General features: G+C 40.5%; 1 protein-coding gene across 1 annotated transcript in view; it reads left to right on the forward strand.

The window, feature by feature from the left end:
• LOC124804937 (protein farnesyltransferase/geranylgeranyltransferase type-1 subunit alpha) overlaps positions 1 to 23,373 on the forward strand; it is an 83,660-nt gene that overhangs the window by 56,553 nt on the left and 3,734 nt on the right. Inside the window, exons 4-6 of the mRNA XM_047265318.1 lie at positions 8,166 to 8,300; positions 11,113 to 11,313; positions 14,698 to 14,878. Of these exons, the coding sequence (XP_047121274.1) occupies positions 8,166 to 8,300; positions 11,113 to 11,313; positions 14,698 to 14,878 (517 nt within the window). The remainder of the gene's footprint in view (positions 1 to 8,165; positions 8,301 to 11,112; positions 11,314 to 14,697; positions 14,879 to 23,373) is intronic.

Consider the following 23,373-nt stretch of genomic DNA (forward strand, 5'->3'; position numbering starts at 1 on the left):
TGAGGTATCCGATGCTGTGGAAATATTGGGAGGGGGGGGGGGGGAAGAGGAGAGGGCTCCAAATTCATATTCTTGAGGAAAAAGAAAACCTTATTTCACAAAGCGCCTAGCAATCAGCACCATTGGTTTATCGATTTTCATATGATTTTGAAACGCGTCCCTTTTGGTTTTCGAACATATTCTAAGCTGATTTTTGAATGAATCATGAGTTGATTCTTGAATGCGTGCGTAGTGTACATGATGTCTCTGTCAGGGGAATCCCCAGTGCATCTAGAAATAAACTTTCCTGTGGACAAAAGTGGATGGGGCTATACGAGCTGGGCGGAGTAAAGCCGGACAGGTGAATACCAATCACTTTCTGCTTATGTGGTTGATTGGGTTTGCGAATGATCAGCATTGTTATAATTACTAGCGAAATCCATAGATTCAGACTACCAGAGTGGAACGACTAACAGGAAGAACAGGTAAAAAAGATTATTTATTATCTTCTCGGTGTATCCAAGAAAATGAAACTTTGCCAGAAAATTTTTGGCTATTTCGCTACACTAGTAAGGGCCAGCTATACAGTTCCTGGCTAGCAGCCGCTGAAGTTCTATTCTGGATGTAGCACAGAAAACGCATTGTATGAACATGTAACAACGCCTAACCGGAGAATAATCGTGGGCTAACTAAACTGGTGATTCTGGCAAGGTTAGTGAAGTTAACCGGACAATAAGTTTTGAAAATGGCAGGAACAGTTATAGAATTAGTGATGACAAGACTGTTTGTTAGAATGAGGAAAGAGAAGAAATGGGGACATCACACAAATTATGGAAGAAAATGACGATTACAAATTTATATAAAAATTTTGTACTACTACTTTTCAATCTCATGCTTGAGAAACTGGAACGTATGATTGAAATCTGAAACTATTTCCTAACATAAAGCTTTTTGCTTGTAGTAGGCCTATCAGGTATTGAATATTGGTACTTTGTGAATTACACTCCTGGAAATTGAAATAAGAACACCGTGAATTCATTGTCCCAGGAAGGGGAAACTTTATTGACACATTCCTGGGGTCAGATACATCACATTATCACACTGACAGAACCACAGGCACATAGACACAGGCAACAGAGCATGCACAATGTCGGCACTAGTACAGTGTATATCCACCTTTCGCAGCAATGCAGGCTGCTATTCTCCCATGGAGACGATCGTAGAGATGCTGGATGTAGTCCTGTGGAACGGCTTGCCGTGCCATTTCCACCTGGCACCTCAGTTGGACCAGCGTTCGTGCTGGACGTGCAGACCGCGTGAGACGACGCTTCATCCAGTCCCAAACATGCTCAATGGGGGACAGATCCGGAGATCTTGCTGGCCAGGGTAGTTGACTTACACCTTCTAGAGCACGTTGGGTGGCACGGGATACATGCGGACGTGCATTGTCCTGTTGGAACAGCAAGTTCCCTTGCCGGTCTAGGAATGGTAGAACGATGGGTTCGATGACGGTTTGGATGTACCGTACACTATGCAGTGTCCCCTCGACGATCACCAGTGGTGTACGGCCAGTGTAGGAGATCGCTCCCCACACCATGATGCCGGGTGTTGGCCCTGTGTGCCTCGGTCGTATGCAGTCCTGATTGTGGCGCTCACCTGCACGGCGCCAAACACGCATACGACCATCATTGGCACCAAGGCAGAAGCGACTCTCATCGCTGAAGACGACACGTCTCCATTCGTCCCTCCATTCACGCCTGTCGCGACACCACTGGAGGCGGGCTGCACGATGTTGGGGCGTGAGCGGAAGACGGCCTAACGGTGTGCGGGACCGTAGCCCAGCTTCATGGAGACGGTTGCGAATGGTCCTCGCCGATACCCCAGGAGCAACAGTGTCCCTAATTTGCTGGGAAGTGGCGGTGCGGTCCCCTACGGCACTGCGTAGGATCCTACGGTCTTGGCGTGCATCCGTGCGTCGCTGCGGTCCGGTCCCAGGTCGACGGGCACGTGCACCTTCCGCCGACCACTGGCGACAACATCGATGTAGTGTGGAGACCTCACGCCCCACGTGTTGAGCAATTCGGCGGTACGTCCACCCGGCCTCCCGCATGCCCACTATACGCCCTCGCTCAAAGTCCGTCAACTGCACATACGGTTCACGTCCACGCTGTCGCGGCATGCTACCAGTGTTAAAGACTGCGATGGAGCTCTGTATGCCACAGCAAATTGGCTGACACTGACGGTGGCGGTGCACAAATGCTGCGCAGCTAGCGCCATTCGACGGCCAACACCGCGGTTTCTGGTGTGTCCGCTGTGCCGTGCGTGTGATCATTGCTTGTACAGCCCTCTCGCAGTGTCCGGAGCAAGTATGGTGGGTCTGACACACCGGTGTCAATGTGTTCTTTTTTCCATTTCCAGGAGTGTGTATCCTGTTGTGTCATAAAAATGATGATTTGTGCCAAAACAGTCTCGTTTATTTGGTGTGTGTTACAATTGCTGCAATAATAAAAAGGCCTATTTTGTTTTATATAGCAGACAGTGACAAAATAGACATAACCAAATTGAGAAACCACACCAATCTTGGGTACTATTTGTATTAACAGCTTTTTCAGCATTAGACAATGACAATTTCATTTTTCATGTAGCAAAATGTTTGATGAACTTTGATGTGGTAATAGATTCTTTTGCAGAAAGGAAAACACGTCATGTAAAGCTGTAGCAAGATTAGAGAGAAAAAATGCTAGGAGCTAAGAACTGGATAAATGTGTACTGTTTTGTCTGTCTCTTGTCCTATACTGGTTTTATATACCCTATATTTAATTTTATGTCACACAAAACAGTACGTTATTAGCTAACAGGCAATAGAGTGTGCAAATTTTCTGAAGAGTTCTTGTTCTTGCGAGTACAAATAATCCCATTCAGTATTAATTGCGAGTGTGGCTTAAAGAAAGAGAGAGAGAGAGAGAGAGAGAGAGAGAGAGGAGAGAGAGAGAGAGAGAGAGAGAGAGAGAGAGAGGGGGGGGCAGGATGTCAAACCAGCCAACTGGAGAAGGAGAGGCACCACAGGACATTTTAATTTCCACTGTCCTGAATATAGTTTGATGGCATTCATTACAAAATATACACGTTTCAATTCCACAGAGCAAAATACATTGATGTGCAATAGTAGAATGCTGTGTGTAGAGAGGCATGGCACTACGCTTTGGCACACTTAAGACCAAATAACATGCCTTACAGTTCCTCAAACACATACATTTTGTGTATCAGACTCTTCAGAAAGATGTGCCTACAAATGAACATACGTTTTAAAATTTGATTTTTTTAAATTTTTGATGTCCTATCTCAAACACTCAAGGGAGGAAGAGGGTGCCACTATCCAGTATTGCCGAGGTTCGGGAATATTGTAGATCCGAGGCTGACGTGCAGAGTAGTCTGAATTATAGTGGGGAGGTGGGTAGTCTCCACGTGACCCTTGTTTACATGTAGTGATTTTGCTGTTTCCTCTCCGTTTACTGCTCTCACGTCAAATGAAAACAAAACGGATTTCCATGGTAGGGAGCCGTCAAGCGAATTAAAATACATTCACATAATTATGGAAGGCCAAAATATGTTATTAGTTTCAGATTTTATTTTATTTACACCTTTCTGACAGTCAAGCATTAATTGTCTTGCAGAACAACAAAGTTATTTTTGTCGGAATGCTAGAGAAATTTGGCTTTTATTAATCTTTTCCACTGAGGCAGACATGTATTTGAAATGAAGTGTTTAATTCCACACTACTGGCTGGCACACTACTGTTCGCTGTGTTTCAAGTGCACATTTTCATCTCCTAGCATTTATGGCATTATGCCATAATAAAGAAGCAAACATGAGATAATACAGTACTGGTACTCCAAGATGATTTATGCCCTGAAAACCACACTGAAAAGCTTAATATCAGGTCGAGGCCTATTTCATTGGGAATCTAGACATATGAATGTGCACTTTAAGTATGCACATTTTAGTATGGCTCACAAAATTGCGATGCTCTTGGAGTATCCTCTGATGTGTTGTTTCTTTTATGAAATAATGTAAAATGTAAGATCATTCAACATTTTACATGTACAAACATATGGGCTTCCTACATTGTCGTAGCTGCGCAAGCGTGGTGGGTGCCTGTTATCTTGTACTCTCTGACAACTGCTGAAATGAACCTATTTCAGACAGGTCACAGGAAAATATTGTGAATGGTGATTTGAAAAGCATTACTTTCAAAGTAAATTTCCTTTTACGCAAGTTGAACAATGTGCGAGAATGTACGATGAATTTTTTAAAATCACATAGCATTTGACTCTCATTTAACAATCAACTCTTTGATGATGAGCCATTTAGAAGAATTTTAAGCCCAGATATTGGACATTTATGTTGTTAATAAAATTTTACTGGCACATTTGTGTGATGTATCTTAAGTGTGACATGCACAAAAAAGATCAACATTATATGTGAAAGCATAGGTTCTCTTGCAGCTTATTAATCTTCGAGATCAATATTATATGTGAAAGCTTTTCTTTTCTTATAGCAACACTATGTTTTAATTTAAGCCATCAACTTTTCCTATTCGTGTGCATGGGCTACTTAACAGTGATGTTGTAATTGGGTGACTACATCACATGTCCTATGCTCTGAATATCTGCTGTCATTGGCTAGCGAGATCACGTGACGTGAGCTATGACTGGCTTACAAAAGCACATCGCAATCTTGATTTCAATTCTTTGGAAAGTAACATGGAGTGTTTGGTGCAATTCGAATTTATCCTTTTGTAATACGAAAATATGCAGCGTACATGTTACTGCACATCAAAGATCTATCCAAAACATCTTTTTTTCCCCCTGAGTTTCGGTTTCTAAAGTGCTGGAAAATTCTATACCCGTGTATAAAATCATAACCATTCAAAGGATTGATAAGTTTTACGGTTCCGAGGGAAAATATACTGTACTATCACTTAACATGGTGGTTCCACTCTGGAGAAAGTGTTTTTTTTAACTGGAAATCTGGGAAAAGTCTGGGAACTTTTTCCCCTTGTTCGTGTATACGTCCTGTGGCACATTTGTATGATGTATATTAAAGACAATACTATATGTGAAAGCTATATTACTGTATTAGAAAGGCTTGACAGCTGTGTGTGCTCACTATGTTCTCTTAGCATTTGCGTACAATCACCTCAACACCCCAACAGAAACGGAACAGAAACAGATGGTTAAAATATGCCAGTTAAGTGTGATGTGAGATGCCATGGTGATGCAAGAACTCAGAAAAGTGTTGGAGGAGATGGACTTGCACGTACTATGTATATAGGAGTCATATTCTAGGAATAGGACATTACCCCACATTCCTGTTACAGCACACATCATAACACCAGGTCATATCCAATGGCTGCTATTGTGGTGCTATATAAAGACAACAGTGACAAAGATACATCAGCTGTGTGGTAAACATATGGTGACAATAGAAATAATGACTGCCTTACAAAAAATTTGCGTAACTGATCAATATTTTCGATACTGTCAGAAGATACAATCACATATAGAAAATTTAAAAACAGCAGAAATACTGGGTCAGCACAATAGACACATTTTCATATTGGATGCAGAGGCAAAATCAACATTGTGGCATAACAGAGTAATTGATGAAAAAGGAATCTCGACTTCAGGACTCTATGCAAGAACTTGGCCTTCATGTCATTAATAGGCCTTTCCACCAGCCAGCTTTCCAAAATTGCATAGGTTTGGCAACAAATATAGATCTTAGCCTCGCAAATTTGAGAATTTCACCACATTGCAAACTGAAAGGTGTGTGACGGACTTACAAGAAGTAACCATAATCTCATTTACTTCTCAATTAAAGATGCAGATAATGGCTTAGAAGCTAAAATTCCATTTGAGTGACTGTGCAATCTATACCACGCGATTGGAAACTTTTAAAGGCAGACTTCAAGACACAACCACTGCAAGGAAGCAGATTTGATGTTGAAGCCAAAGCCGGTGAATTGGTGTGAGTGTTGCACACAATGCAAAAGACGGTGATCTCAACATTTGTTAGAGTGTCAAAAGGTTTTAAAATTTTCTGGAGTTTTGCCATACAGTTTTTAAGATGCTGAGCAACACAGATGAGATGATAATACCAGAGATCCTTTGAGGAAACAGAACAACAAAGAAGGCTGAATTTCTTTCGAACAGTCAAACATCATGAGGAAAAAGACTGCTTCAGCTGTAGGATAAATATTTATTTATTATCCTACTAGTTTCATGGTGTTAGAGCCACATCTTCAGGGATACATCTGTATATAAAGAAAAGAAAAACACATAAATATCTTGTTTGGTTAAAATGTATGGGGTTTGCTCAGAATATAATGCACCACATTTTTTCCTTCAACAATTCTTTATTGAACATAATGATAACTACACACAGGAAAGAATGGTGTTTTATGTACACATCCTATTTTTCCATGTAAACTCCATTCTGTTCTGTGGCCTTCCTCCAGCGTGAGACAAGGGCATGTATGCCCTGTTGGTACCAGTTCTTGTCCTGGTGGTGGAGCCAGTGCTTCACTATGTGACTCAACTCCTCATCATCCTCAAAATGTCTTCCATGAAAGGCATCCTTTAATGGCAGAACAAGGGGAAGTCCGAGGGGGCTAGGTCAGGGCTGTCAGGTGTGACAAGCCTTGGATGGTCTCCCAGACTGGTGCAAAATGTGGAGCTCCGCCAAACCTCCTTCTGATGGCCTCACCCTCTGTGCCCAGCAACTAACTGTACTTCTGTTGACAGCAGATGCTCCTAGGCTTTGCACAAACATTTGTGAATATTTCCTACAGTTTCTTTCTCTGTAGTGATAAATTCAATGATGGCATGTTGCTTGTAACACACACCACCTACAGACACCATTTTTAAACTGTCCTGCTGCTACGCTATCTGTTGGAAGTGACAAAAACTTGGTGCCCTCGCTCAGGAGACTTCAAATAATGCTTACGTAACGTTTCACATTCGTAACATTGTTTTCTGCTAAGGGGGGGGGGGGGGGGGAGGGGAACAATGTGGTGCATTACTTACTGGAAACCCTTGTATATATACTCACATTTATTTCATAATTTACTTTGAGCAATAACCAGTAGGTGACCCAACATTCTTTGACCAAATGTGATAAAAATGTCCAGCCATCAAGAGGTCGTCAGTCCAATTTAAAGTATGGCAGAATGCAGGGAACATCACTCACATTTATTTCGTAATTTACTTTGAGCAATAACCAGTAGGTGTCCCAACATTCTTTGACCAAATGTGATAAAAATGTCCAGCCATCAAGAGGTCGTCAGTCCAATTTAAAGTATGGCAGAATGCAGGGAACATCTCCAAATGTAGAAATGTAGAATAAGGATAAAGTGGTAAACCAGATTGAACAAATGATGTGTGTAGGTGATGAAAGTCACATTCACACTGGTAAGATAAAATAAATCTTGTAATGCAGAGCTTGTATGATTGTACAATAGTTAACGAAGGTCATGTTTAGATAAGGTGTTGCTTACAACAGAGGCCGTCTTGCTAAAAGATGAACTGGGGAAAGGTAGACTGCACGGAACATCATCAGGATGCAGGAAATCTAAATTAAAGTGCTAAATCAAATGTAACGTAAAAGTATAAAACAACCTTATGTGTAGGTAATGAAACCTACGTTCACACTGTAAGGTAAAATAAATGTCATAAGGCAGGGTGTGCTTGATTGTATGATAGGTAATGAGAGATATTTAATTTGTCTTACCAAGTGAGTGTAGGTTTCATCACTTACATATCATTTGTTTTATGCTTTTATGTTGTATTACATTTACATTCCATCCGATGTACCACTTTGTTCTGCCCCCTCTACGTTATGAGCTGTAATTAGTGGCATATTTGACATTTGTGTGTACATAAAATTAGAAATTTGATATAAAAATGTATATTTTTGTCTTGTTTTACATGATTTTTGTCCTCAACGTTCATGTACTATATAAAGTTACGTCGTTCTCAGATCCAACTGTAGCATTTTAATATCATTTAATTAATTTTCTGTCTTAGCAAAAATCGCCATGGTGTTCTTAACTTAAACTTTCCCAAAACTTAATTCATTCATCTAAGAATGAAACTCTCACTATAATAATGCTTTGAAATTTTCAGGCATCACCGGAGAGTGATTTCTGAATGGCTGAATAATGGTTCATCAGAACTGGAACTTACTGAAGCTGCTCTTTCATTAGATGCCAAGAATTACCATGCCTGGCAGCATCGACAATGGGCTATCCGACATTTCAAGTCAGTAAAATCATTAATATGGAAATTGATAAATGTTATGTAACCCGAATCTTGCATTACAGGGAAGCATTAGGAAACGCTTGAATGGTTTTTTAGAGTTAGACTGGCTCACAAGGAAGTTTTGTACGTTGAGTTACGTTTCAAGTTGTGGAATGCAAAACAAATCATATTGTTATTTATTCAGGTCACAGAGGTAGGTCTGTGTAGAAAGTAGCATCTTTATCACATTGAAATTAGCATCAAGGGTTGGTCAAATAGAGGTGGTTATTTGAGTAATAATATGTATAATATTAAAATGTTGGTAAGACGTGTTTGATACTTAAAAGCATATTTCCCATTTTGTATGTGAATGATTTTCTGGGAAAATACAGGGTAATCATGAAGTCCATGAAACATTGTAAAAAATTTATAGAGGTAAATTGCTAAACATGCTACACATGAAGCAAAAAATGATGAAAGACAGAAAGACAAACTTCATTTTTTTAAGTGTGGTACTGGAGAGTAGTTTGTTTGGAAAACTGTCTTCAGAGGCATCAACAATAATAAGTTGCTGAAACTGGTGGTGAACTAGGCAAAGTATGCAGAGAGCTTTCCATCACAACTTTCACAGGATACCACTGGTCTATGTGAGAGATGTGATGTTTTGAAGTCCTACAAAGCCTGCCTATTGAGTTAATGCCGAATTGAATTTCCCCAGCCAATAGTGGGAAGAATCAAGGCATACAAACTGCAGCTTGCACAAGTCACAACCCTTGATGATAAATTGTTTGATCAGCAGTTTTGCATGCTATGCAGAACCATTTTAAAAATAATGACTTTGCAAGCAAATTGATCTTCAGTGATGAAGCCCCTTTTCATCTTTTCAAAAATGTCAACCAAACAACACTCAACAAGGGCACAGAGCATTCACATGCACCTATTGAACATGTTTAGGATTCTGAGAAAGTTAACTTGTTTTGTGCCATGTCCAATAAGTAAGACAGTCTACAGACCTGTCTTCTTTGCTGAGAGAAATGTCAGTGGTATCACCTATGTCAACAGGCTGCAGTTGTTACTCATACCGTAACTGGAAATTAATAGCAGGGATTTTATCTTTCAACAGGATGGTACCCCTTGACATTTCCATTATTGTGTAAGAGATTTTTCCAATGGGACCTTGCCATATCACCCTGATTGGGCTTGTGTGTGTTCTTAATCTCACTCCTGATATTTTGGGGGTGGGTATGCACAGAATTGGGCTACCAGTTAGATGTGTGCCATGTGATAAAGGATTTGCACACAGAATCTTTTTAATCATTGTAAAAAGACTGTGAGTGTTAATTTTTCATGTACTGTATCATTTGAACATTGTCTTTTGCTATTTATCTGAAATGATTTTTTGAAATGTTTTGTGGACTTCAAAATTTCCTTGTATATGGCAGCTGTTGACAGTTACTCAAGCCATCTGATATTTAAAACGCCAGAACCAATGACATAATTGCATCTCATATGTGCCATCATGAACTTACCAGAAATCAAACTAAAGAACTACAGTAATTATAAAGGTACCTGTTGTACAGTATGTTTCTGATTGAAAGTAGTGTTCAGTATTGTTTATTATGAAGGGTCTCACAATGAAAATTTACAAAATTACCATTTGTCATTGAAAACATGTGACATTACAGAATGTGAGAGAAAAGACATATAAATGGAAATACTCATATTTCCTGCATTTTGGTTTCATACACGATATGAACTCACACCCCAGATTTGGCTTTTATAATTTTCTTTGGGTGGATACCTTTCCAGACAACACGTCATCATTTACATGAAGTGCTCAAAAATAAACATAGAAAATTGGAAGTGACTGGAAAGCAGTCTATTAAAAAAAAATCTTGTGGATTCAGGACTCCTTTTATTTTTAATTTATTTCATTTGTAATGCCTGATGCCCAACACAACTGTCCTCTACGAAGAAGACAATCTGCATGATACAGTGGTAAATGTAGTGCAACATAAGCTCTATATATAATCGAAGTAAATCTACATTATTCTACAACTTCTACTTGTAAATGATCTGTGAATTATGCACATTAGGTATTAATCTGTTCTGCAATTATTACTTACTGAGCAGAATGCTTGTGGATGATTCAAAAGATTTTGCACCACCACTACATTCAAATGGAAATAAGTCTTCAGATCTTCAATGTTATCATTTTGCTTCAAGCAGGGACCTTTTCACAATGCAGTTGTTTCTGTCCTTGTCAAAAACTGATGATTGTATTTGTGTAGTGGAAGAATAAACTTCTTTCCTCTTTGAGGAAGAAATGTACTAATTTTGATTTCTCAGATAACAAGATATATAATTCTTCATCTTGAATGGAGCAGTACATAAAATAAGGGAAAGGCAACCACTCACCTATAGTGGATTGATGTATCAGTCACAGTAACACACAAGACAGCATTCACACAAGCTTTCGAGCATTAGCTCTTTGTTGAGCTATGGTACACACATTCACACACTCAACCACAAGGGCATCCAAAAGCACGTGGCCGCAGGAGCATGGGTTTTGGTGTGTGTGTGTGTGTGTGTGTGTGTGTGTGTGTGTGTGCGCGCGCGCGCCGCGCAGCGCGCGCGTATTGCCAGAAAAAGAGCTAATGCTTGAAAGCCAGTGTGAATACTGTTTTCTGTTGTGTGTTTCTGTGCCCCACGCATTGTTCAACCATTGGTAAGTGGTTGCCTTTCCCTTATTTCACATATTGCTCCATCCAGGAATTTCCTTTATTGTTATAATTTTTTATCTTGGTTGTTCATTGTGTTGATAATTTTACAGGTTGTATGATGGTGAACTTAACTTTGTAGACAGATTACTTGATGATGATGTCCGCAACAATTCTGCATGGAATCAGCGCTATTTTGTGCTCAAGCATACAACAGGATTCACGCCAGATATTATTCGACAGGAGGTAGAATATACCAAAGAGAAAATAAGAATAGCATCAAACAATGAAAGTGCATGGAATTACCTTGATGGGTATGTATAACCAAAATGTTTTTTTGGAATAATTGTTTTGTTGTAATACTAGCAAGTGTGTACCATGTTGCCATATTACTTCTGTAGGTGTTACAGGAATGTAAAATATCATTAGTGGAAAAGGTTTTTTCCACTTTGCAGCACCATATCTGCCAAATTTTAAATTTCTATCCTTTCTATTAAGGCAGTGGACATGTGTTCAGGAGCTATGTTGTTCAAATCCTTTCGTATCTAGGTTTTATATGGCTTCTCTAAATCACTTATGGGGTGTGCTAGGATGATTCCCTTGATAAACCTATGCCCGATTTCCTGCCTTTTTTTATCTAATCTGAGCTAGGACTTTATTTGTAATGAAGGCAATGAAAACTTCTTATTTTTGAGACTCCTATGACTTATAGGTGGTATAGCTTCACATTAAAATATCCTCCTTGCCACAAGAGGACAAATCTGATTTTCCATTAATTTTACAAAACTCAGTTTGCTTTTTCGAGCAGGTAGTTGTATGTTGTTTTAATTTATCACCTCTTCTAGCATGAGCTTTTGTAAATTACAGATTGCAGTGATCAGTCATCCCTGTTTAAATTTTATTGTGCAGATCTAGATTTCGGCCAGAAGCTAGCCATTCTCAGTGCTAAGGATACAAGAAGTACATAGTTAGATGATGTCATAAAAGTTACAAGTAAGGGCTTAACTCCTATGGTTTGTATATTCACTGAATACTACGAGGGTCACTCCAAAAGAAATGCACACTATTTTTGTAAAAATACAGTGTTCATTCAGCATGTGTGAAAGTTTTAGTGTGTAGATACATCCTTCCCGCTTGTTTTCAAACTTAGTTCAACCTGTTCCCGTGAGTGGCGCCGTCACAGCATGTCTTCAAGTTGGCTGCTACAGTTGATGTTCGTCAGAAGCAACGTGCTGTCTTAGAATTCCTGTGCTGTGAAAATGAGACAGTGGGAAACATCCACAAGAGGTTGAAAAAGGTGTATCGAGATGCTGCTGTTGATTGCAGTACAGTTAGTTGGTGGGCAAGCAGGTTATGTGATGAAAGCGGGCACAGCAATATTGAGGATTGTCCTTGCAGCGGCAGGCCTCGTACTGCACACGCTCCAGACAATGTGCAGAGAGTTAACGAATTGGTGACTGCTGACAGACGCATTACAGTGAACGAATTGGGATAGGGGAAGGAAGTGTTTGCAGAATACTGAAAGTGTTGGCATTAAAAAAGGTTTGTGCCATGTGGGTTCCCAGGATGTTGACAGTGGCTCACAAAGAAACAAGAAAAACGGTATGCAGCGAACTTTTGGAACAGTACGAGATTGGTGGAGATGAATTTCTTGGAAGGGAGACGAAGAGGCAATCAATGGAGTGGCATCATGCAAATTCACCCAAGAAAAAAAAAATCAGAACCACACCTCTGGTGGAAAAGTTATGGCTACGGTGTTTTTCGATTCCGAAGGACTCTTGCTTGTGGACATCATGCCAAGTGGAACCACCATAAATTCTGATGCATATGTGACGACGCTGAAGAAACTTCAAGCTCGACTGAGTCGCGTTCGACCACATTGGCCAAAGCAGGATGTTTTGCTGTTGCACAACAATGCACGGCCACATGTCAGTCAAAAAACCATGGAAGCGATCACGAAACTCGGATGGACAACACTGAAACACCCGCCTTACAATCCTGACCTGGCTCCTTTTGACTATCATCTCTTTGGGAAACTGAAAGACTCTCTTTGTGGAACAAGGTTTGAAGATGATGACTACCTTGTGCCCACTGCCAAAGAGTGGCTCCAACAGGTTGGCCCAGAATTTTACCATGCGGGTATACAGGCGCTGGTTCCAAGATGGCGTAAGGCAATTGAGAGGAATGGAAATTATGTGGTGAAATGAAAATATTGTTCCTAAAGGATGTATCTACACACTGGAAAAATTTCAAACATGTAGAATAAAAGATGGATTTAAAAAAAAATGGTGTGCATTTATTTTGGAGTGACCCTCGTATACTGAATACTACATTGAATACTGCTGTTTGCGGAAGGCAGGCTGTATGGAGAACACATCGGTTGGTTGCATGGCACCATCTACGTGAACTATGTATATGAACTTCAAGGAAAGTAAACCACTGTGGATGAAGCCCGACCAACAGGCATTACATGTAATATACAAACCATATCAGTTAAGCCATTACTTGTAACTTTTATGACATCATCCAGCTATGTATTTCTTGTATTCTTAACATTGAGAATGGCTAGCTTCTAGCCGAAATCTAGATCTGCACAATAAAATTTAAAAAAGGACGACTGGTCGCTGCAATCTATAATTTAGAAGTCAATATAATAGTCATGGAGTGCAACAGCTTTCAGAGTGGAAGGTAACCTGACATGAGATTTTTATTAACCACTTGGACAGATTGGAAGAAAACATGGAAAGAAAAATGAGGTTTAGCTCCTCAACTGATATGTCTTGAAAAGTGCACTCCATAAGTGATTTAGGGAAGCCAGGAGGAAATTGAGCTATAACATCACACTTCGTAAATAGAAGCCCATTGCCGTAATAAAAAGGTTGAAAATTAGAGATGAACAGGTCAGTTCCAAAGACCTCTTGCAGTGAGTTATTGTTTCTTGTCTTATAGATTCTGTTGATGAATTATGCCAAACTATAAAAGTAAACGAACATCAGAAGGGTGTTTGTTTGCCAATATCTGAAACAAAACAAAGTAGCAGTGATAGAGACATGAATAAAAAGACTTTGGGATCAGCAGTTCCTATCCATGGATCCATGGTCAGAAATGTGGAAGTAAAATGAGGTGAAAATATGATAGCGTAGGCAAGAAAGTGATCCCTACAACCAGTTTCTGTTTTCACCCTGGAGACTGGAAATTTGATGTCTCCTTTTCTCTCTACCTGCCTTTTGTTGTTGTTTATATACTTCACTGTTGAGGGGGGAAAAAGAGTTTCTTCAAGCCACATCAGTAAAGTTCCTGAACCACAGTCTTCCTTCCATGTTTTCTTCCAATCTGCCAGTTAGTTAATAAACCACTTATACATAAGAGGAGGTAATAAAATATAACTGAAACACAACTACTTGCTCAAAAAATTTAGTTAATTATTGTAAATTTAAGGCAAGATTGAATGTGTCCTCTTATTTTAGACAAAGAGGATATTTTAAAGGGAAGCTATACTACCAGTAAGTAATCAAATCTCAAAAATAAAAGTTTTTATTGACTTTTAATGGAACATTGTTTTCTTTGCTGATCTCTGAATGACAGAAAATTTCTAAAGCGTATTGATAGTTGTTTCATTTATAATATGGATGTGGAATATTGAAAGTCTGTCATTAGAATACATTCTTCAGTGCATTGTTCCTTTTTGTTTCTGTTAGGATACTGTTGCACGCAGAACAGAACATGGCACAACAATTAAGTTTACAGGAATTCTGTGAAGAACTCTATGGTGCAGGCAGCCGTTCACCCTATCTATTGGCATTTATGGTCAATCTTTTAGAGGATCAAATAGAGCAACAGCCAGAAAAGATGCCAGAACTGTTGCAGAAGGCTCTTGCAGTAAGTTTTTGTTTTATCTCATTCATAAATAATCCTTTACTATAAAGTAAACAAACATTAATTATGCGCAATTCAGTTTGCCAATAACTGAAACAAAACAAAGTAGCAGGGGTATAAAAATGGTAAAATGACTTTGTTACCAGCAGTTCCTTCCAGTGGACAGAAAAGTGGAAGTAAACTGAAGTGAAGACATGGTAGTGTAGGTAAGAAAGTAGTACTCATCTCCGGTTCTTGTTCTGAGTTTTCACTCTAGAAAATTGAAGTGCCAGCTCAAGAAGTTGGAGAATCTATGTCTCTTCCTCTATCTACCTTTTATTGTTGTTGATATGTGCGATTGTTGAATAAAATCCTCTCTGTTGAAGCTGTGTCAATTAAGTTGTATTCTCAAGATTTCAACAGTTGTCACTATCACAGTCTTCAGTTGTAATTTCCGAAGGGTTATTCAGCTGTTGGAAACCAAAAAGATTTTATGAAGTCATGGTGCTGGGAAAGACTTATAGGGGATATTTTATTGTTGTTTTAATCTTTATCAGGTGTGACATTGGACTGGGCTTATCTTGTAAGTAATTAATTCTAGATGGAGTATCATGAAGAGATATAAAAATAATATCAGAACTTTCCCAATATAATGCAAAGCAGCAGCTCTTTACAGTACTTTTAAGTGTCTTAGCTGGTCATTTCTGTAATTTATGAGATTCCTTGCAGCATTTGCTGTTATCTGTTGAGAGGTGTTGTCTCGTAAGGAATATTAAAATTCAGAATGACTTGCAAAAAATTAGTAATTTTTTTATTTTAATTTTTTTTAGTGACCTACTGTTGACTGTATTACCTGAATAAATGTAGAAATAAATTTTTGACATTGCTGGAATAATTCGACATTATTGTTCAAAATCATATAAAATGTAATGACTGTATGAAAACCTTTGTCAGACGTCAGATTTAAAGGAGATGCACACTCTGGTGTAGGTGCACTTACAGTTTCGGCAGCTTCTGTTGGTAATGATCTGTGTGATAAATCGTGAGTAGTCAACATGACATATCCGGAGTCAGACATAAGTAACCAATGAGCTTCTCCTTTATAATTTTCTATGGGTTTGTTAGGTTGGAATTAAACTGCATCCCCAAATTTTTTCTCAAAATGAGAAATAAGATGTAGAAGTGGGTTATTGTAAATAATTTAGAAGTAAAGGAGACCACTCACCATAGCAGAAGTATTGAGTTGTCATCAGGCACACACTGAAGAGAATTAATATTTTGGTAGCTTCTAGAAGAGTCTATTGACAAGCTAGTTCTCTCTCTCTCTCTCTCTCTCTCTCTCTCTCTCTCTCTCTCTCTCTCTCTCTCTCTCTCTCTCTCTCTCTCTTTCCCCTCCCTCCCCCTCCCAATCCCTCCCCCACCACCTCTCCCCCTCTTCCACTCTCCCCTCCCTCCCCCACTATCCCCTCTCTCCCTCTCCCACTCTCCCCATCCCTCTCTCCCTCTCTCTCTCCCCCTCCCTCTCTCCATCCCCCCCTCCTGGCCCTCTTCCCCTCCCCTCCCCCTCTCCTGTCCCTCTTCCCCTCCCTCTCTCCCCCTTCTCCCTCCCTCTCTCTCCCTTCTCCCTCCCTCCCTGTCCTCCTTCTCCCTCTCTCTCTCTCTCCCCCTTCTCCCTCTTTCTCTCCCCCTTCTCCCTCTTTCTCTCCCCCTTCTTACCCACACCTTCCTTTGGTAGGTGGAGTGGGGCGGTGGCTGTGTCAGATGGTGTGGTGTAGGGAGAAAGTGGCGGAAGCAGAAGGAAGCTTTGGCTTATGCTGCAGGTCAGTCTGTCAGCTCATCTAGTTTTTTCATTGTCACCAAAGATATATGAAAAATCAGTAAGCAACCTTAAAATTCAGTATAACCAGCTCACTAAACATTACTATCACACTATCCAATCAAAAATGAATGTAACATCCTGAATGTAAAACTATCAATATCATCTTCAGTTGAAACTTCCGGGCTGAGAGGCTGTGGTCGATGTATAAAATTTCCACCTAACGTTCCGTCTCCATCTGCGCGAGACATCTACTGCAGTAGCCAGATGGCCTCAGAAGATGTCTCCTGCAGATGGAGACGAAACTTTAGGTGGGAATTTTATACATTGACCATGGTCTCTCAGCCCAGAAGTTTCAACTGAAGACAACACCGGCCATGAAAGCCTACATTGTGTCAATATCATCGTCCTAATAGCACAGATAAAATTGCTATTAGTGACATAAACAGCAATGAAATTTATGATCTTGGTTATCACAAATATTTGTCTTTTTTCCTGAATATGTAGCAAGTTCCAAGGTTGTGGTTACCATGGGACCTGAGAACACAGCTGTTTTTTAATACATTGTGGATTTCACATCTGGGTTGATGTGAGAATGTGACAGTATTCATTCGTCTCTTGCTTTACATATTGTATGCTGTTGCTCTCTCTCTTCAGTTGTGTAAAACCAGCAGCTGACACAGCCCCTTTTGTTCCCATCAGACCTCACAGTGAGCATTGACATTGCTGCTTGGAACACATAAGTGCTCCATTGACCCATATCTAGACTTTCAATGCAGTTTAAACAAAATAGATATTCATTAAAAGCCAAGGTATGTGGTGTACTTTCACACGCTGGGCAGCATGACAAAATTTGCTGCCTGCTCACCACTTCCCTTCCCTTATTTGCCCTAGTGCTTGGCCAAGCTTGTGTTACTAACCCCTTCCAGCTAGTTAACCCCTTCCAGCTAGTATTGTGCTTGAAAATGACTCAAACTGTTCAAGTTCAGCTTGAGAAATCCGTAGCTTTGATCAAGTATTCAAATGATGCACAGTTTAGCGACTTCTGTTGATACTACTTGCTTGACGTGTCTTCATTTATTAGTATATTATTGATGTTCATCATAAAAGTAACCGTAAAACACAAACTGCAGTATCTTATAGAGTGCAGGTCATATGTAAACACAGTTGCTAATAAATAAAGAAATGATCATAATCATGATTTAATCTTGATGTCTTGTCTTGTCATGTCATGTGATCAAGTGACATCTGTTGGTATTATATCACAACATGTTTTACCACTGCACTTACTTGCATGTTCACAGTTACAGACAATTTACTATGATTTATTTCTTTTGCTAGGCATTTAATCCAAATTTATTGTGTTAATAACAAAGTTGATTTTTTTATCTCATAGAAGCATTTGTTCATTTGTAAATATTCAGCTGTAATCTATCAGTTTTGACTCATTCCTATCTTATTAAGTGATCATAAGAGAAGTAGCTATAATAACCACAATAAATAATAATAATTGTCGTAACAAAAGAAAAATTATTTGATTGAAAATGGAATACTTAAAAAAATTTCTTGGTGTCAGGAGATGACACTTCATGAGCTAAAGAAGCCGTTCAACTTTGATGGGAACCTATCAGAACTTGATGAAATACCAACTGATGATATGAGTGGTGAGACCTTTGTCTCAGTTACAGGCGCAGCATCTTTAGTTAAGTTGTATGATGATGACTCAAATGTGTTGGATCAACAGTGATGAAGTCACACTTCTTGGCACTGTATGTGGGTATTTGAGTCCTTACTGCTCAAGCTTTTGAAGTGGTAGTTTGAGGAGGAAAAGAAATTTTTTTGTGTTTTTCCTTTGCATCTGCATGGATTGAATACAGGTGGGACCGCAATGCTCTGAAAATGGAGAGTTAATAATTAGTAGATTACCCGAAATTCAAGGTTCAGGAATCAAAATGGTTGCTCTATGCTAAGAAGAATCACATGGCAACACCAAAGAGTACAGTAAAGATGATGTAGACGTAATATCCAGCCCTCCAACAAAAAATAAAAACTTCTGGTGTGATATCCAAGCCAACCCGAAAAGGTAGACAGGAACATTACATATGCCAGATCCCCAGAGGGGATCGCCGTTCTTTGGCGGGTTCTTGCTTGGCTCCCATGGGGCCCCAGCCTTTGCAGCATCTTTTCCCTTCCTGAATGAGGAGTCATCACAAAGGGAGTCCCACAGGGTTCAATTTTGGGTCCTCTGCTGTTCCTTATTCTTGTGAATGACCTCTCACTTAACATGCAGCAAGCAGAATGAGTACTTTTTGCAGATGACATGAGTGTTATAATAAATCCCATTCCAGAAAAAGCAGCTAAAGATATTGTTAAGGATGTCTTTCAAAGAATTATTAAGTGGTTCTCAGAAAATGGACGCCCCCTTAATTTTGAAAAATCTCACTATATCCAGTTCTGTACACTGAATAGAGTCATACCAACAATTGATGTAGCTTATGAACAGGGCTCAGTTAACAGGGTAGATTTCTCCAAATTTTTGGATGTTCACATTGATGAAAACTTGAACTGGAAGAAGCATATTACTGAGCTTCTCAAACAATTAAGTTCAGCTTCTTTCGCTATTCGTTTAATCGCTAGTCTTGGTAATAAACGGATCAGCCTCCTAACGTTCTTTGCATATTTCCACTCAATAGTGTCTTATGGAATAGTTTTCTGGGGTAACTCACTGCTTAGACATAAAGTATTGATTGCGCAAAAGAGAGCAGTGAGAATAATTAGTGGTGTCCACCCAAGGATGTCATGTAGGCACCTATTCAAGGAGTTAGGTATTTTAACTGCACCGTCAGAGTACATATATTTGCTAATGAAATTCATTATAAATAATCCATCTCAATTCGCGAAGAACAGTGATGTTCATGCGTACAACACTAGAGGGAAAAATGACCTTTCCTATCCATTATTGAAGCTGTCAGTTGCTCAAAAAGGAGTACATTATTCAGCAACAAAAGTCTTTGATCATTTGCCCAACAACATAAAGTGTCTGGCAGATAGCAGACCAAGTTTTAAATGTAGCTTAAAATCATTTCTTGTGGACAACTCCTTCTATTCCATGGACAAGTTTCTGTTTCAGAACTGGTGAAGAAAAAAAAAAAAAAAACCTCTAAATGTAGTTGCATGTGTAGAACTAAAAATTTCAGTAATATTAATATTAGCACTATTCATGTGTGTATATATATCTTGTAATCTACCTTGTTCCACATCATATCGATAAAATAATTGTGAAAATGATCTAATCTATGGAACATGACATAACTAAACTAAACTAAACTATGCTGCATGTCTATCCTCTTGCTGTTCTTTTACCCCTCCCTTGGGGAACGTGTATGGGGTGTTTTTGGGAATGTTCCGCATAGTCTGTCATTGACATAAGAACAGTCTCACCATTGTCTTTTGTTCCCTTTTACTTTCTTTGTTTACCTTCTCCTCTTGTTCCTCTGCTTTGGCATTTGAGGCTCCTCTTTTTCTTCTTCCTCCCTGTGTGCTCCTGATGACCAGCCCATGCGTCTGACATGTAACAGGTGATGGGTAACGCATAATTCCCGGCCATGGGTTGACAGATAGGGTTCGCATGTACCCCCTGGTACAGACCAAGCCCAAGGAGGAGTGATTGTCTGGACTGCTACCTTCCCAAGTTGTCAAATGATCCCTCTGTCAGGTGTTCTGGAGGTGTGACTTGAGGTGTGAACAGTCACCTAAGACAGGTGCGCCCCATTGTGAAGGGGGCCCCAGTTGGAAGGAGTGTGCCATCGGAGACACTGGCAATCATGGGGGATTTTCTTGCAATGAGACAATCATCTTCACAATCGGTGTCTACAAAACATAAACGGAATGAGGCTAATGATTCCGAGACCCTTCCAGCTGTACCACGGTTTCACGTTCTGAAGACGGTCAGTCCTTCGCTATGGTAAATCCACTTATTATTCTGAAAGGTGTTGATACAATTGCTGGCCCTGTGAATCCTGCTGTCATTCACACAATGGTACTTTGTTTTTGGAGACTACTTCTGATTCTCAAGCACAACTGCTTGCAGCTTCGCTCTTCCACAGCTATCCTGTTTGTGTCGAGGCCCATACAACTCTGAATCCTTTTTATGGTGTTATTTACACTAGGCTGCTCGATGGTCTGACACAGGCAGAAAACCAATCTTACCTCTCTGAACAGGGTGTCATTGCCGTCTGTCGGGTGATGAAAAAGTTAGCCCTGTAATGGCCTGTCTCTCGCCATGCATCTCCGGCTCCCTTGTTTATGTGTCTGTGCGTCCGTCCCTCTTATGCCGTCTCAACACTATCCACCATTGTGGCACCCGTTTGGCCAGTGGCGCCTTTTAAACTACCTTGGTTGAGAGTCTGTATGCTGAAACTGCTGAACTACCGCTGCCCTACTGCTGTGACTTTCTCCTCAGCAGGTATGCATGCCATTTGTCTGCCATGCATGGCCACCCATCCTGGGTATCCTTCTTCGGTGATTCCTTTGATTGCCAGTATTGGATGCGTCCTTCTTCTCTGTTACCTCCTGGAGTTCATTTTCGGCATTTTCTACGGCTGCTTATCTTCACACTACCTGCAACTTTCCTGGTGTGTGTGAACCCTTCATCACCTTGGCATCATGAAGCGGGCCGTGTTACCCTTGGCCTTCATTGGCTTACTAAGGATACTACTCCAGCCTCACTCTATTGCCTTCAGTTTCATGATCTTTGCATGGAACTTCGTTATAGTACCTTTTGTGTACACTGATGGCTCTTGGACTGACGGTGGTGTAGGTTGTGCCTTCGTCATTAACACCCACATCTTTCAATATCGGCTTCTGGCACACTGCTCAGTATTTACAGCTGAGCTCTTCACTTTGTATCAGGGTATGGAGTACATCTGGTGGCACAGACATTTCAATTGTGCCCTCTGCTCAGACTCTCTCAGTGCCCTTCAAAGACTACTTGCACTGTACACTGCCCATCCCTTAGTGCAACAGGCCCAGGAAAACTGTCACTTGGTCACTGTTAGGTGGAGCCACTGTGATGTTTATGTGGGTTCCCGGTGATATAGGTGTGCCAGGAAACAAGGCTGACAATGCTGCTTCCAATGTTGCAGTCTTCGTACCTCAGCCCATTAGTTCCTGTATTCCCTCCAATGATCTCCGTCTTGTCGTCTGTCAGGAGGTGGTGTCCCTTTGGCATCGGCATTGGCCCTCCCTTCATGGGAATAATCTCTGCATAATTAAGCCTCTCCCAGTGGCTTGGAGGACTTCCTCGTGGCCCTTCCTCCGTCTGAGTTATCGGCCGTTTTAGCAAATGACTTGTAGGCTGTCAACCACATTTTACTGTTTATCCGTCAAAGCAATATTGTGAAGGCCATTTAATTTTTGGTTTTGGACCTCCATTTCTGTATGGTGTCTTTTGTAGAGCTGTTTCTCCACGTCCCTGTTTTTAGCTGTCTTCTATTATGTCAGTTGGGATTGACGTATAGTCATTTTTTAATGCCTCTCTGTCTTTGTGTTCTATAGTTTTGACTTGGGCCTGTATGACCCCAGTTGTTTTTGTGCCCTAAAGCAAAACAAACAAAGAAACAATCGGAACAGTCTCATCACTGTTTATACGATCCATTTTTCTTTCTTCGTTCATCTTTTCCTATCCTTCCTCTGCTTTGGTATTTGAGGTTCCTCTTTCCTCTTTTTCTTCTTCTCCCTCCCTGTGCACTCCTGAACGGTAACCCATGCATCTGACGCATAACAGGTGACTGGGTAATGTATAATTCCCAGCTCCGGCTCGCACATATTCCCTGGTACAGGCCAGGCCCTGGGACGGGTGACTGCCTTAGCTGCTACCTTCCCAAATTGCTGATCGATCCCTCTGTCAGGTGTTCGGGAGGTGTGACCTGAGGTGTGAACAATCACCTAAGGCAGATGTGCCCCCTTTTGAAGGAGCGTGCAATTGGAGATGCTGGCAATTATGGAGGACTTTCTTGTATTGAGCCAATCATCTTCACAGTCAGTGGCTACAAAACATGAATGGAATGAGGCTATCAATTCAAAGACTCTCCCAGCTGCACAGTGGTTCCTCGTGTTTTCCTGTACTGGAGATGGTCAGTCCTTCGCTATGGTAAATCCACTTGTTATTCTGAAAGGTGTTGATACAATTGCTGGCCCTTTGAATCCTGCTCTTGTTTATACAATGGTACTTTGCTTTTGGAGACTACTTCTGATTCTCAAGCACAATAAGTGCTTGCAGCTTCGCTCTTCCATGACTATCCTGTTTGTGTCGAGGCCCATGTAACTCTGAATTCTTCCCTTTGTGTTATTTACAGTAGGCTGCTTGATGGTCTAACACAGGCAGAAATCCAATCTTACCTCTCTGATCAGGGTGTCATTGCCGTCCACCGCGTGATGAAAGAGATAGCTTCCTCATTAGTGGCCACCCGCACTCTACTTCTCACCTTTGATAGAGTGGTGCTTCTGTCCAAGATCAAAATACACTATGAAATTATCACAGTCCGACTGTACATTCCGAACCCGGTGTGCTGCTACCAGTGTCATCATTCCAATCGCACTAGAACGTCTTGTCTACACCCAGCCCCATGTGTAACCTGTGGTAGGGATGCACATCCTCGTCCCCATTGTATCAGCTGCAGTGGTAACCATGCCACCTCCTCCT

This window comes from Schistocerca piceifrons, chromosome 7 (assembly GCF_021461385.2).
Source record: "Schistocerca piceifrons isolate TAMUIC-IGC-003096 chromosome 7, iqSchPice1.1, whole genome shotgun sequence".
In the NCBI taxonomy this organism is placed as follows: domain Eukaryota; kingdom Metazoa; phylum Arthropoda; class Insecta; order Orthoptera; family Acrididae; genus Schistocerca; species Schistocerca piceifrons.